At 41.1% G+C, this 15,790-nt stretch overlaps 1 protein-coding gene across 3 annotated transcripts in view; it reads left to right on the top strand.

Moving 5' to 3' along the window:
- The window catches only part of LOC102570620 (H(+)/Cl(-) exchange transporter 6), a 133,564-nt gene extending 118,981 nt beyond the window's left edge, over positions 1-14,583 (top strand). The window contains exons 13-18 of one of the 3 annotated variants that reach the window (XM_059724106.1): positions 6,126-6,222; positions 8,498-8,593; positions 10,292-10,330; positions 11,992-12,164; positions 12,864-12,909; positions 13,836-14,583. In XM_059724106.1, coding sequence (XP_059580089.1) covers positions 6,126-6,222; positions 8,498-8,593; positions 10,292-10,330; positions 11,992-12,164; positions 12,864-12,882 — 424 coding nt within the window. In that variant the 3' untranslated portion in view covers positions 12,883-12,909; positions 13,836-14,583. Of the gene's footprint in view, positions 1-6,125; positions 6,223-8,497; positions 8,594-10,291; positions 10,331-11,991; positions 12,820-12,863; positions 12,910-13,835 lie in introns of those variants that run through there. The other 2 variants (XM_019498718.2, XM_059724107.1) reach the window with 2 other exon arrangements.
- Positions 14,584-15,790: the final 1,207 nt, after the last annotated feature.

The raw sequence follows: 15,790 nt of genomic DNA, 5'->3' as shown, positions 1-15,790 counted from the left end.
TGACTCTGTGCCTCCCCTACAGTGTGTCCTATGCCTCATAGATAGCATCCTACTAGTCATATCTGATTCATGCCCCTAACTGGGATGTATTCTCTTGTCTTATCCTGTCCATGCCCCCAACTGGGACCCCTTATGACTTGTGCCCCTAACTGGGCCATACTCGTTAGCTCATGCCTCTTAGGCCTCTCAACTCAGTTCAGGCTTCCTACCTCTGTGCAGGCCTCTCGGCTCTCCTCAGGCCTCTCAATTTTCTCAGGCCTCTCCACTCATCTTAAACCTTCTCAACTCTACTCAGACCTGGTTCAGTTCTGCTCATGTCTTCTAGGGACCCCTGTGGTCCATCTGATCTTCCATGTCTAGCACTTTTCTGTTGGGGTGTGATCCCCTAGCCTTCCCCTCCACAGGGTAACTCACAAGGCAGCGGGGGCTGAGGCTTTCCGATGCCCCATCCTCACCTTTGGGGTGTAGGCATGGCACTTCATGGAGGTGGCCCTGCTCAGGCAGCCCCACCACACCATCCACCTCCTGTAGGCTGCAGTTTGATGTCTTACCCAGGATCAAAGCAGGCCTACCTCGTCTCCCTATCTTCTCTCATGGGCTTCCCTTAGAGGTTCTGCCCCATCTCCTGGGCTGGTGGCTGGTGGATTCTCTGGACCTGACTCCACCTTTCAGCTGTAGTCTCTCTCTGCTGAGATCTCTGGCCTCCTGGACACCCTGGCCCCACTAGCAGGCCAGTTGAAGAGCCAGGCCCTCCACAGCATTGGCCACCCCTCATGGTGGGTTTGCACCCTTTGGCCCTCTCCTGGGCCCTGGCCCCCAGCATAGGCCAGTTGAGGTCCTTGGAATCAGTGAATTGTCTGTCAGCCCCCTTAATCATGGGGCCTCCCTCTCAGGCCCCTTCAGCTAACTCCCCTGCTCTCCACAGGTTCAAAGCCCCACTGAGATTGTCAGCCCTGCTCCCTGGGTACACCCTGGCATTGAGCTCAATCTCAGCTGCTCCGGCCCCCCTCTCTGGGCCCACCTGGTCCCTCTCTAGCCAGATGACCCTGGGCCCTCTTCCTTACAGACCAGCCTGGTCTCTCCAAGTTTCTGCCCTCTCAGCCCTGTTCTCCTAGGCTGTAGACCCCACCTGGGTCCTCAGAAACTTCCTCCTCCCCAATAGTTGCTACCCTAAATTTCTGGGATGTTCAGATGGTCCCCAAGCTGCGGTCTTCTGGTTGGTAGGTGTTGCTCCTAGATGTTTCGGCCATCTTGCTCTCCTAGCTTGGGCTTATGCCCTGACCCAGCCCAGCTCTCCTCAAGTCGGGCAGTCTCTGGACAGTTGTGCAGCCCTCCTAATCAGCCTCACCTTCCAGCTCCTGAGTCTGCTGACTCCTGGATTAGGCCTGGCCGCACCTGCCACAGGCTCTGCAGGCCTGCCTGACTCCACAAGTGGCAGGCACCCCTGGTGTCTTGCCACAAACAGTCATTCATCTCTGCTCTCTTTCAAGTTAGATATAGGCAATAATATTCAGATATATACTGCACGAAGATGCAGGCATGAAGAGAAGGCTTTCAAACTTAGTTTTGTCAATAAGCTAAAATCAGTACTCTCTAATTTTCTTAATAAACAGTGTCGCCATCCTGTGCATTCAGCTAGGAAGAATAGTGCTCTCATTGACTTTCGTCCACAACATCATTGCCAAATCTATATTCTAATTGTAACTACTTGGAATTTTTGCTCCTTTTATGCTGTTTCCCAGTGCACAGAATTTGAAGTTTCCTCAGATAACAGGCTTTTTTCTGACAAGAAAATACTGACACATTCTAAGTGGTCACATACTTTTCATTCCTGACTACCATGCCAAATGTGACATGTGGATATTGGGATAATAATTTGTTATCTTAATTAGGTGCGTCTTCATGACACATGTTTTGTAACAGATACAGAATATAGAAACTATTGCAGTGCCTTGCCAGGGTATCCTTTGAAATGAGAAACATGACTTAAGGGTTTTCTTCCTTTTTAAATAAATAAAAAATAAATGAACAATCACAGAGTCCAACTTTGAATCCTAGCATTTCCTGTTAAGTCCAAAAAATAGTGCAAGAAACATGTTTGGTCTGCTCTTTCTAAGGCTTGATGATGTGATAGGAAGGATGTTGTATGTAACATCAAAGAGTGATGTTGTTATACCTCTGAAGCATGACTTCTGGAAATCCAAGTGAAATAATGTACACTCATTTTTCTCTTGAACATGGCTGGTTTTAATAGGCTTGGAATCTTATCAGAAATGTTCCAACAGTTTCCTTCATTGTGTTTTCATGTGCCTTTTTTGACTAGCCAAATTTCTCTCTCACTTCCCAAAGCCCTGTTAAGTGACTCCCCACTGGGTTTAGTTAAGAACACTGCTGAACAAATTGCAGGCTGCCAAAACCAGCCAACGAACCACTGGTGATGAGCAAATATTTCTGTTTTTTCAGCTCAGGGTAAATGCCTCCTGCTTTTTCTTCCCAGACCATGTTGTTAAATTGGAAAACACAAAAATCTGGCTCAGAAGCAGGCCCAAATTGTATCCTAGACCTGAACACACAGACTTTGGAAAGGTATCAGTAGGGATCAGGCTTTTGCACCTGGGTCCTATTTACATATAGATGTTAAGATAAGCTCTCTGAATGTAATCTTGGCCCAGTGATCATCCATACAATTTTTACACCTTGAAGGCAGCTACATTTCATCAGTTTATGAAATGATTCCCTTGGCAGTTGCAAATGAACATCTAGGGGCAGAGCCTATATTTTATTCTTACTCTTAAAAAGATTTTGAATCTTGATGAAAATGGTATATCATTGTAAAACTATGAGAATAGCAATGAAGGGGAGACATATTCCATGGCTGAACTTCAGTATTGGCCATGCCTGTCTGTAGTGCATGTATCAGGAGTTTAGGGTGCCTATTCATGAACAGGGAGGCTGCTCCAACATGCTGTAATTCCAGCGCATCAGAGCAGGCTCAATTAATCTGCTTGATTAATTGTTTCTGCTGGAGCATGGCAATTACCTCCTGCTTCTCATGTATCAGTGTCCCTGTGCCTCAAAATAGTGGTGGGGGCACTTTATCTAAAGCTCATTTGATGAGCTTTAGATAAAGCACTGCTGCTGCCACTTTGAAGCACAGGGACACTGATACAAGAGATGCTCTTGGAGCCACTCTCAATTAAATTGCCCCCCTGCCCACTCCCAGAGCATGTGTATAAATGTCCTTGGATACCAGCATAGAAATGCTTGTCTTTTTTTTAGGAACCATTGTTTGCAGACAGGCAAGTGCCAAAGACAGGCATGTCTGAGGGTACCTCATTCTTCTTTTATTAACAAAATAAATTATATAAAAGGAAAAGTCAAAGTTCAATTGTGATGGAGAATGAATAGTTTAATATTATTCTAAAGTTATTCTGACCTATATTTTAGTCACTTATTTATCCTTGATTGGAAATACCATATTTTCTCACATACAATGCGTAAGATATGCACCTTATTTTTTGAAAAGCAGAATGAAGAAAAAAAGATCTTTCCTTGTAGTAAGTAACTATGTAGCAGCAGCTAAAGAGCTGAGCCTATTTATTATTCTCCTCCCTGTGGATCAATGCTGACTTTGTTTTTGCTCAGTTAGTGGCACAAACTACTCTCACCACGTTTCTTGCATATAATGCACACTTCAATTTCCAGCAGCTGTTTTGTTAGAAAATGCTGCATGCTTTATGTGAGAAAACATGGTGTTTTTAATGATGGGTACAGCTGACTGGGAATCAAGGATCCTGTGTTGTATTCCAGGTTCTGCTACTGATTTCCTGTGTGACCATGAGCAAGTTATTTCATTTCTCTGTACCCCTTCTGTGAAAGCATCATGCATTCCCCAGTTATAGGGGTGCTTAATAACTTTAAATCCCTTTGAGACCCTTGGATGAGTGGCAAAATCCCATGTTTTGTGTTTGAGGAAATACTAAAAAAATAAAAAGCAACCAATGAAACTGTAGCTAACTTTTATACCATGATGAGAAATTATTCTATTATTTATTGATACAAACACTCGTATCTTAATGAAAAAAGGTTTTTTGTTTGTTTTTGTAATACTTAAAGCTTTTGATATATCTTGATCAGTAACAAGACCAAGAAACATACTTGCTGGATATGCTGTTGACAGGAAAGCACCAAAGGCAGCCTGAACACATGTTAAACCTAGCAAATTTATAGTTACAGAAAATATATCGCCTAAAGCATAAATTCCCATTTAATTTTTTTTTTTCACATAACGAAAGCTAGTGAGTTGGTCACAACCCTAGATGTACTGTGGGAGATGCACATTTTCCTCAATGTATAAAAAGTCCTTGAGGTCAGAGGAAAAATTATTATTATACCTATTCTTTATTTTCAAAGTGATTAAATATGTTTGGTCATTTTCCTAATAGTTTTGTTTTACTGGGAAATGTTTTTTTTCCCCATTTTATAAATTGTTTAGATTACTGAGCCAAAAATGAAAGAAACCATGGGGATTTTTGACATAATTTCTCCCCATAATAGAAGGCCACGGAAACTTGAGGATTCTTTCCCTTTCCTCAGGCTTCCAAAATTTGTCTCCCATTCTCAAAGGCATATTGAAATGACCCTTCTCCTGGCTGAGGACAGTTGAATGTTCCTTCTTTTCCTTGGAAACCTACCAGTCTTCACCTTGTATCATTCAGTAGGGCCTCTTAGGATCGATGACAGTGTCCCTACTATTTTCTGGCTATGGACTGAACGGGTCTGAGCTTTTGTCTCCATATTCAGTCCTATGCATTATCTTGCATACTCATTAGCTGCATGCTGAGGACTCTGCTGGGAATGGCAGTATTTTTTTAGCCTCATGGTCAGGGCACACACCTGAAAGTTTCAGGTTTAATGCCCTGTTGCAATGACTGTTTTATTATTGTCCCTGCCCCAAAGTGTTTATAGTCAAAGTCAAGAGGCAACAGATGGCTAGAGACAAGTTGGGGAGTATAAGAAAACAGTGAGACATGATTTGCACAGTAGGTTAGTTGTTTGAGCATAATATTCATCTACTTGTCAAGTTTTTTATAGACATCATGGTGAAAAGGCAATGAAATTTAACAAAATAGCAAAGGTATGTGCATCTTATGCAGCTCTTGAGTGAAGTACAGTCCTGTTGAAATCACTGAATGTTGTTTCACAATTTATTTAAAATGTTACAAGAATTTTGCAGACATTGTTCTCATGCTTCAATATAGATCTTCAATATAGTGGAATTAGTTTAAAAAAATCTAAATAAATAGGAAAAACCTTGATTCCATTTGTAACTGCAGTTATGAACAAACTAAACCTCTCAATTAGGATGCCGTGTGCCCCCCTCAGGGTGCCACAACACAGGTGCTGCAGCTAAAGTAGCAGCCAGGTGTACTGCTTTGCTTGGATTCCTGCTGCATTAGAGCTGTGATCAGCCTAAAGTAGGCAGGAGCTGGGTTGCAATCACTTTTGCAGTCTGGCAGTCCTACCTACCCACCTCTCTTTCCAGGAGAAGCATAGAAGGGACCAGACAGGGAGGGGCTACACAGCACAGGGCAGCTTCTGCCCGCTTTATGCTGATCACAGCCCTAATGTAGGAGAAATGTGTGCACATGCCATAGCCCTTCCAGGCTGGCTGTGTAACAGTTGCAGGGTAATTTTTATCTGGAGGTAGTGGAACCTCTCTGATAAGCACTGAAATAAGCTGAGGCAGCACCAGCAGTGGTTCTCTTGTGGTGGAGGGGTGCCCAGTTCTTGAAAAGGTTGAGAACCACTGAACTAGACAGACTCTATAACCTGCTCCTACCAAGAATTTGATCTTTCAGATCACATTCATATAATGGCAGTGCATAAGTCTGTTTTTAGAAAAAGTAATTTTGGAGGTTTCTGGAACCTAAACCCCAGTTAATCAGCCTTAACCAACAGGAGGAGAATTTTTGCTGTTGGTCATGAAAATCTAGGAAAACAAATCTTGTATATTATATATGTTGTATTGCCTGGCTTATATTACAGACCTCAGTCATGTTTTATGATTGTCAGGGACTGCTTTCTAGGCATGTGTTATTTGGAATCTTTATGCTTGATAATAGGTTAGAGCTGTGCATGCTGCTGGAAAATGAACCCATCTTTGAAACTGAGACTAATGAGGAAACTTTTTCCTGTGATCTACTTCTCTCCTACCAAAAGGTAATTTTTTTTTTCTCCCCTTGTTTGGTTCATGTTTACATTGTGTGTCCAGGGAGGGAGCACAGTGGATTAAAACAGTTATTAATGCATGTTGTTACATAAGTACTAAAACAACTTAATATAAAAAAGGAAAGTGCAGAAGTGCCGAGTGAGGCTACCATGAAGTGCAGCAGCTCTGGAGCAGCCCAGCATCCAGGAGGCGCACAAAACTGGTAGCAAGGAATTTGTGTATTTTAATCCTGGCTTTGACACAGGCTTTAAGTCTACAGTTCCAATGCTTTACTTTGATTTCTGATTAGAAACAATAGGTATAATAATACTTAGTTCGTGCATGCTAACACCTTTGTCAACTATAATATTTGTTTAATGCTTCTAAGAACACTGAAGGTGAAAAAAATTGTAGACGAGCTAAGCGTTAGTAAATGCATGTAACCCTTCTGCCAGGCACTGGACAGCACTAACAAGGGCTGGGTTCAAATTTTGATCTTTTATACTAAGCTTTTAAATTTAACTTGTGCCCCCACCCAAGAAACCTGGGAAAATACATTTTAATTGAGTGATCTATGTGAATGAACTACCCCACGCACCAAGCAAAAGTTAAATTAACACCTGGCCTATTACAATGGAAAAAAGGAAGCGGGTATGTACCTTAAGGAAAAACTTAGAACTATTAACCCTGAACTAAAGCTTAAAGCAGACCACAGTCACAGTAACTGGCAAACCAATCCAGGGGGCCCAACTCAGTCAGTTGAGAAGGGAGTCTCGCTACCATCTGGGAGATCTACCAGCTACTCCAGGCAAAACAGCAAGTGCTGGTTGGGGAAGCCTACCCTGGAGGCACTGCTGCCCCTTGCTGCCAGGGGTTTTTGCTTTGCTGTGGGGGCTCTACCACTTACACCATGCTGAGCACATCTATACATGCAGTTAATGTGAATGAATATGAGCCTGACTAAATAAATCCTGATGTCACTATCTAAATGTGCATTTAAGTACAATAGCTTATTATGCTGCTGGATACCACTTGTACCTGATGGGACTATCCAGTAGTGCAGTAAATTAGTCAACTGCACTCTAATTGCTGCACACATGTAGACAGTGATGCTTTGCTGCACAGCAAATTAGTCTGCTGTGCAGTAAAGTGTCTCATGTAGACGTGCTGCTATGATGGGATGTTGAAATGCGCTTCTCTGGCCACCACATCCAGGGGTCTCCACTGTTCCTCTATAATGGTGTGGGTGTCTACCATTCCTCTGTGCTGCCAGGTAGTTTCTGCTGTTCCTCCTACAGACCTTTTTTGATTGCTATGCAGCCCCAGCTCTTTTAAACTCTGCTCTATGTCACTGGTAGGTTCAAGGATTTTTTCAGCTCTTTCAGCTATAGTGAGTCTTAGGCTTTTAGCTAAACCCAGTATAGTCTTTTGCTCAGAAGTACTTTTATTATGAGGACTTGAGTGAAGCTATCTAGGGATTGATTCCTGCCTAGAATCTCTCTGCTCTGTTCCTCCCTGTTGCATAGATCACAGTAAGGGTTGATCTGTCAATAACCATTGTATACGTTTGTGTTATGTTTATGTACCTACAAACTTCACAAATTTGGAAGGGAGGTAAAATTTGATCCACCTGCCCTTTACAATTGTACACTTTAACCTTAAACAGTATAACCTAAGCCTGCAAACAGTGAAAACAGGTGCAAATAGCCACTCAGATATGCATTGTAATGAAGGTATGCAGGTAGAATACACAGAGTTCCCATTGTACCATTGACCAATCAGTCAAATATGTAGAACATAAGCAGGGTTACATATTAAAAAAAAGACCTGAGTGCAAAATTGGTAAAATAATGTGAAACTGTGGCATATAAATAGATCTCAGTAGAAGAATTTTGAGCAGCGTTTAAGGAAACTGCTGAAAACCTGTTGTGTTATTGAAACTTTGTCTGTGCTTAAAATGTTTTTCTGGCATAATGTTGTTGGTTGGAGGCTGTGAAAAAATCACCTCCTCAAGTCAACATATCTATGATGGATTAGGCTCTGATATAGAGGCAGTCATAAAAGAAAGAAGCTCCTTCTGTCATTTGGGGGTCTGGTTTAAGCTGCGCTAGAAAAAGAACTCTTAATAAGTCATGTCTGCATTAGGGTGCTTTCTAGGATAGCTCAATCAGTAGACTAACTCCCTTTAAGCATAGCCAAGCTCTTACAATTGAAAGAAAAAGGTTTGGAAGCATTCAGTTCAGTATACTGCACAGAGAAGGGGAAATAGATTCTTGGCTATTCCAGATAACAGTGGAGAAGTTGCCTGATCCATCCCGGACAACCATGCTGCTGAATCACTACAGTGCAGATCCTCAGTATCAGCAACTCTTCATCAATCTGGTAAGGATGAAGCCAACTCTAAAAACAAACATTTCCTCCATGAACAATGTGTTTGTTATATTTTCTCATTGTTTATGATGGTTGTGTCAGCCGCACTGATTTACATAAACACTGCCAATCCTAGGACGCTACACTCTCAACAAAAGTAGCTGAGTACAAACAGCATTCCAAAGTTTTAATTCATATTGTATAAACATAACAGATGTTGATAAAATGAGCCAACAAGAAAATACAACAAAGGAGACCATTTTAAGGGGGATTTTGATTAAAATACATTCCAGATTGACAGGATGATACAACGTTAATGGAATAGATCATTTAAATGTCATTATTTGGCTCCTATAGAACTCTAAAGCAAACATAAAGCAATGCTTTTGAGTTTTCAGTCTCTCTTACTGTACAGTCCCTATACATCAATGTATGAATAAAGTAAATTTCTTTCTCTTCTCTTTTTTCTGCTATGACATGACCACATATATGTCTTAAATACTGTACAATAATGCCATGACCAGAAGCAGCAATGTATTTGGTGTGAAGTGCAAGGCCTGAAATAAATAAAATAAAATAACATGGCATGACATGACATGACATGACATAACATGACGTAAAGCAAAGCCAAGCCAAACCAAAGCCAGGCCCTGCCTCATTACAATGGAGGGAGATGTTAATAAGAAGGGGCATATTTAGAGGGTATTTGTTTAAAAAACAAATGAACTCTGCTGAAGTTCACCATGTGGGTATGATGGTGATAGGAATACTTACTGCTGATCCAATTCAATTGGATGGCCATCTAATTTGACAGCCTGTCTCTGATGGTTGTCCAGAACCCAACAGTTCAGAGGACACAAGTTCCCCATGGTAGTGTAATTTGCAATGCTTACCACAGTTTCATCATTCTAGCTGCCAGAGAGGGGCATTGAGGCACATGGAGGGACAGGATTTGCTCCAAGTCAAAATGATGTATTGACAGCAGAGCTGGTACAGAAACCCAGGCATCATGATGAGTCTCAGTCCCAGTGCTCTATTCAGGAGACTGCAGTGACCTCCTAGTTGCAGTACTTGCCCCAGTATTAGGTATTATCTTAATTTCTAACTATATGAGAGACTGATTTAAGCCCTGAAGTACAAGTGTAATATCCCTTCCAATATTGTTATCATCATTAGTTATGACAACCCTGGACAGTTTTTGATAATTGTAAGAAATGCTCAATACCTTTTTTAAAGTTCTTGTTTAGGGTCTTGATCTCAATGACATTCTGTAGTAATGAATTCCACAGTTTAATTACATGCTATGTAGAAAAAGTGTTTCATTCTGAATATATCACCTTTAAATTTCCTTAAGCACCCTCTCGGTCTTGTGTTACAGGACAGGAAAAGCGGAAGTTCCTGCCTTACATTCTCTATGCTATTAATTGTTTTATATACTTTTATCAAATCTCCATTTCTTCTCCTTAGGTAAACAATCTCAATTTCTTTGATTGCTGTCTGTGTGTTCTTTCAAGCCCCTGATCCTTTTTTCTACTTTCTTTTGAACTCCCTTTATTTCATCAATGTACTTTGAGATTAGAATGACTAGTACTGCATATGGCATTCTGCATGAAGCCATACGATTGGTTTACATAAAAGCATTATAATGTTCTTTACATTATTCTTAGTCCATTCTTTATGGATCCTGACTTCTTGCTTTTTTGATTGCAGCTGCACATTAAACAGATGTCTTCACTGAACTGTCTGCAGGTCATTATCTTAAGTTAAAAAAGTTAACTTAGAACCCAACTATGTATATGAGTGATTTTAATTTTTTCCTGCCCATATGCATTACTTTCTATGTATAAACACTGAATTTCAGTTTCTAGTATGTTGTCTATTCACTTAGCTTGTGTAGGTCTCTCCAGTTCTAACTATCATAGATAACTTCGTAATAACTGGAAAATTTGCAGCCTCAGTAGTCATTCTTTCTTTCCAGATCACTAATACATATGTTAAGCAATAGGGGCCCTTGTGCAGAACTTTTAAGCCATCCTTCTGTTAAAGTTTTGCTATAAAAATGATCATTTAATGTTACTCTGGTACTCTCAACTACACCTTTGTATTTCTCATCAGCAAACTTTTGATGCCTATGGTGTGAAATAATCCAAAATAGATGAGATGCACATAATGCAGAGATGCCAAATAAAGTTTGTTTGATAAGGTTTGAGTACTTGAAGACAGCATTTTCCTTTGAATCCCATATGCATAAACAAGCACACATAGTTTCTTATGTGAAGGAGGCTGTGGAGGTTGGAAAGGACTATGACCTTATTCTGTCAGATGGCAACAAATCCCAGAAATGGCTGTTGTTAACATGTGGCCAGAGAGGTTGTGAGGTACACTGATCTAGAACAGGAAACTCAAGGCCTCCTTGATACAATTATAAAGCTTTTCTGGTGACAGTATATTCTGCTTTGGGTATCACTGGTGCAGAAAAGTCTAATCTGCACCTTGTTATAAATCCCACGTTTCCTTGCTTTTTCCTTTTCAATGTATTTTTTTAAACAAGTCTAACCATGCTCTGCCATTTGATTGCAACTCATCTGTTATCCAAAAATATCCCTAGAGGAGACTACCAGCTACTCTGATTTCAGCTGGTTATGGGCATTATACATTGATTTTCCTGGCACTTTAGTATGAAGCACGCATTTGCATGAAGAGACAGAATTTGACTCAAGAGATAAGTTAAGAGGCTGTATAATTAGGCAAAAAGTAGAAACATTTGAAGTCATACACAAGAAGAAGTAGAAACTTGATTAACAACAATATAAAATACAAAATGACACTTAGATAAACAGTGGGATTGACTTTAGCTGTGTTCACATCTAGCTTGTAAATGCCTGAGATTATAGTCAGTGATGATGAGAGTTCAATATCCAGTAGACTCTTTGCTTTTGGAGCCATGTGATTTGTTTTCTTGGTTCTCTCCCTTGCAGTATATATTTCTACATTAGCTGATTTTTTTTCCCCCCTAAAAGCATGTACTGCAAAATATTACAGGATGTCATAAATGATTGTGTAATGAGATAGTGGCTATAAAACAACTTAGACTTAATAAATATGGGGTCCTATTTCCAAATAGTAACTTGGATAGTATCAATAAAACTCAGCTTTGCTGTTCCAGCCTGTGAAATTTGGGTATATTCCAGTCATAATAGCATATTTAGAGTGAACTTGATTGCTTAGCAGAAAAGGGAAGGTTCATTACTGTGGAGTTTATACTGTTTGAGGTACAACTGAGAAAAAGAAATAAAGTGTAGTATTCTCATCACCTCTCCTGCTGATCCCAGCTTCAGAAAACCTGCTGTGACAGGGATATACACTTCTTTTCTTCTCTAACCCACTTCCCCTCTCTCTCTCTCTTGTAGGAGCCATACATAAACAAATCAGCGGTGTCAGTTCAGGCTCATTTCTCGCTGCAGCGCACATACATCATTTTTCGGACCCTGGGGCTTCGCCACCTGACAGTTGTTGACCTCCAGAACCGAGTTGTTGGGATAATCACCAGGAAAGATCTGATGCCTTTCCAGCTGGAGGAGAGGTTAGGCCTCCAGCTGGCATCACAAAGACTTGACTTGGATAAGTAGCTGTTAGAGTTAGGGAAAGAGAACAACCCATGAGAGTGGTGTTTCTTAAGTTTTCCACTTTGATTTCCTTTCATGTATAGATAGAGAGAGGAGGAGTTATCCCATATATTCACCTGTCTTTGAAGAGCTCTGCTCTTGACTACATTTCTTTTCATGTTTGTAGCTATTAGAACAGACTCTCTTTCTTTACACCCACCTGGAATAATCAAATTTGCTGTGAAGGTCGGACAACATAAGACACAGAATAAATGTACTCAATAGTGGAAACAGCTTAATCAATTTTAGATGTAGTTATTTTGTATATTACAGTTTATTTGGAAAGGTTCGCAGAACACAATATTGAAGGTGGCCTTATTTCTTCTTTGTTACTTGGTTTCAAATGGTACATGGTTCAAATTTTGTTCTGCTGCGTAACAAATAATTTCCCACAGAACTGCATATTAAAACTTGTAATTTACCATGATTACTGTTGTTTATAATGAATGAGAACTAAACATTGTTTATTGGTTGTTAAAACTTGCCAGAATTCCAGAAAGGGGATCTATGATACTTGGGTCTTAAAGCTTTTTGCTTCCTGCTAAAGTAAAAGATTCATTGGATTTTCTTTTATTTTTTCCTGTGTAACTTGTCTCTCTTTATTATTACTTCTCTAGCACTTCAGAGAATACATAATGCTTTAAAACCAGTGAAGTAAATGAGGTGAGAGAGAGAGTATCTTGTAGAGCATCTAACTGGTAGGCAGCAGGGGACCTGTAGATTTTTAACCATCTATTGAATTTTAAAGCCTTAGGGCATGTCCTTACATGCAGGGGCATGCATTTGCCATGGCACAAATAGCAGTGGCACATGTCTGTGCCTCTGCTTTGTGCCACAGTATATACCCCAGCATATGAACATAGAGCATGCCAAATTGTGCCTGGTGGGAAAATTGTCCCACCTGTGCTGGCCCCAGCAGCCTTACCTGGGGTCCTTTGGGCCTCCTGGAGCAACAGTGTTGCCGATTCAGCCACACGGAGTCTGGATCCACCAATTCAGCCACACGGAGTCTGGATCCAGGATCCAGTTTGACACCAGAATCTCTCGGTGTCAAATTTTGGTGGTGCTGCTAATTAGCAGTGCAGCAAATGGTTACATATGTGTTGCATGCAGTCTGCGGTGCCTCAAACAGCTCTGAGGCTCAGCAGACCGCACATGTGCACTTGTCTGGACACACCCTCAGTGACTTTAATTAATGACATAGTCACTGTCATTGTTGATATTTTCATCAACTACTTGAGGGATGGAAAGTCTTTCTCAGGGGAAGGTTTAGGGATATGTTCATCCCCATGGTTCATGGATCTTTGTGTACCAATGGGTCAGCAACTCTAATTTGGTTTCCTTTTTGAATTCCCCTAAAAAGCTGATGTTGAGAGTCTGGGTGTGAGAATTTCATTGTCTGTCTTAAATTGAAAGTTAGTCCCATATCTGGATTATGTTTGCTATAGGTTTGTTAACCCTTGCTCCAGCTGTTGAATGAGTTTTTTTTAGTTCCTGATGTATCCATTGTTATCCTAACAGGATTTGGTCACTACTTGCCCACTGCAGTGATATAATTCCTTTTCATCTTTCCACTGCTTGCATTTCAGATCCTGATATTAACTAAAGCCATGATCTACTGAACTGAGCATCGGGCTTGGAGTCGGGTCCCATCTCTGTTACTGACTCAGTTGGACAGTTTCTCTGTGCCTTGATTAATCCATTTTGAAATTGGGACAGTAACTGTGAAAGGGCTTTGTGAATTACATACCAAATGTACTGTAACATAAATGGTGATTGTGATTATTATAATCACTGCTTTTGTGCCATTGATAAAGTAGCTCTAATTTTGTAACAGTGCTAATAGTATGTCAATAGTGCTGTAAACATGTGAAAGCTAACTTAACCTTGACGGCAGATGTTAAAAGTCAGAAACAAGCCTGTGAGCTCATCTGAGCCATAGATGACTTAGATACAGCCAGCAGCTCATAAGACAAATCAGTCAATGAGATACAAGATCATAGCTGTTGTTAGAGAACAAGAAAACCTCCATTGTTAAAACATGAAAACTGTGTTACTTTGGCCACATTATGAGAGATCCTAATTTGGCTTACACAGTGTTCAAGAGAGAGTGAATGGAAGGAGAAAATGCTGATTACGGAAAACATGGATAGATAACTGGTTGACAAAAGAGAAAACAACACACCCTCTTTACTCTGTCACAGAATACCAATGATTGCAGAGAGGTCATAGTTGAGTTATGAGTTATGATGGCATCTCTTGACCCTGGAGGTTATGTGAAACTGACTCACTGGTCAATGGTATATCCTAATAAATATATCCTAAATCACCACAAAATCTCCTTTAATGCTCTGTTATCATGTTTTGGTGAGTTGCATTCTCCTTTACATTTCCCTAAAATCATGAACAGATGAGGCCTAAAATACAAATTATATAAAATGCAAGCAAAAGACTTGCATGTACATACCACAAATGAAATTCTTTAGCATTTTTGAAAGATACATACATCCCTTTAAATTGTATCATGCACCCTAAAGCCCAATGGGCCTCATTATAAATAAACATGATAACATTCATGATGCAATATATACGTGTTCAAATCAGCAGGTCCTGACGATCTCCACCCCAGAGTGCTGAAGGAATTAGCAGAGGTCATTCCAGGACCCCTGGTACGGCCTTACGAGCACTCATGGTGCTATGGTGAGGTGCGAGAGAATTGGAAAAGGGCCAATGTGGTCCCCATTTTCAAAAAAAGGGAGGAAGGAGGACCCAGGAAACTATAGGCCTGTTAGTCTTACCTCAGTCCTGAGGAAGCTCTTTGAGAAAATTATCCAAGAGCACATCTGTGAGGGACCAGAAGGGGAGATTATGCTTAGGGACAACCAACATGGGTTCATTAGAGGCAGGTCCTGTCAGACCAACCTGGTGGCCTTCTACAACCAGGTCACAAAAGCCTTAGATGCAGATGAAGTGGTGGACGTAGTCTTTCTGGACTTTAGGAAGGCCTTCAACACTGTCTCTCACCCCATTCTCATAAAAAAAACTAGGCTATACTGGTGTTGATGCCTACGTGGTCAGATGGGTCGCTAATTGGTTGGAGAGCCGCACCCAGAGAGTGGTGGTGAATGGGTCATTTCTGACCTGGAGGGATGTGGGTAGTGGGGTCCCCCAGGGCTTGGTCCTTGGGCCTGCACTGTTCAACATCTTCATCAGCGGCTTGGATGAGGGGGTGAAAAGCACCTTGTTCATATTCACGGATGACACTAAGATGTGGGGAGAAGTGGGCACACTAGAGGAGAGGGACAGGCTGCAATCGGATCTGGACGGGTTACAGGGGTGGGTGGATGAGAGCAGGATGGGTTTCAAAACTGACAAGTGCAAGGTACTGCACCCAGGGAGGAAGAACCAGCAGCTTACCTACAGGCTGGAGAACTCCCTTCTCATCAGCATAGAGGCAGAAAAGGATCTTGGAGTCGTTATTGACTCCAAGATGAATATGGGCTGACAATGTGAGGACGTGGTCAGGAAGGCTAACCGCACCTTG

This window comes from Alligator mississippiensis, chromosome 3 (genome assembly GCF_030867095.1).
Source record: "Alligator mississippiensis isolate rAllMis1 chromosome 3, rAllMis1, whole genome shotgun sequence".
NCBI lineage: Eukaryota > Metazoa > Chordata > Crocodylia > Alligatoridae > Alligator > Alligator mississippiensis.
Note: the sequence above shows the minus strand (reverse complement) of the source record. Positions and strands in the feature narration are given on the sequence as shown.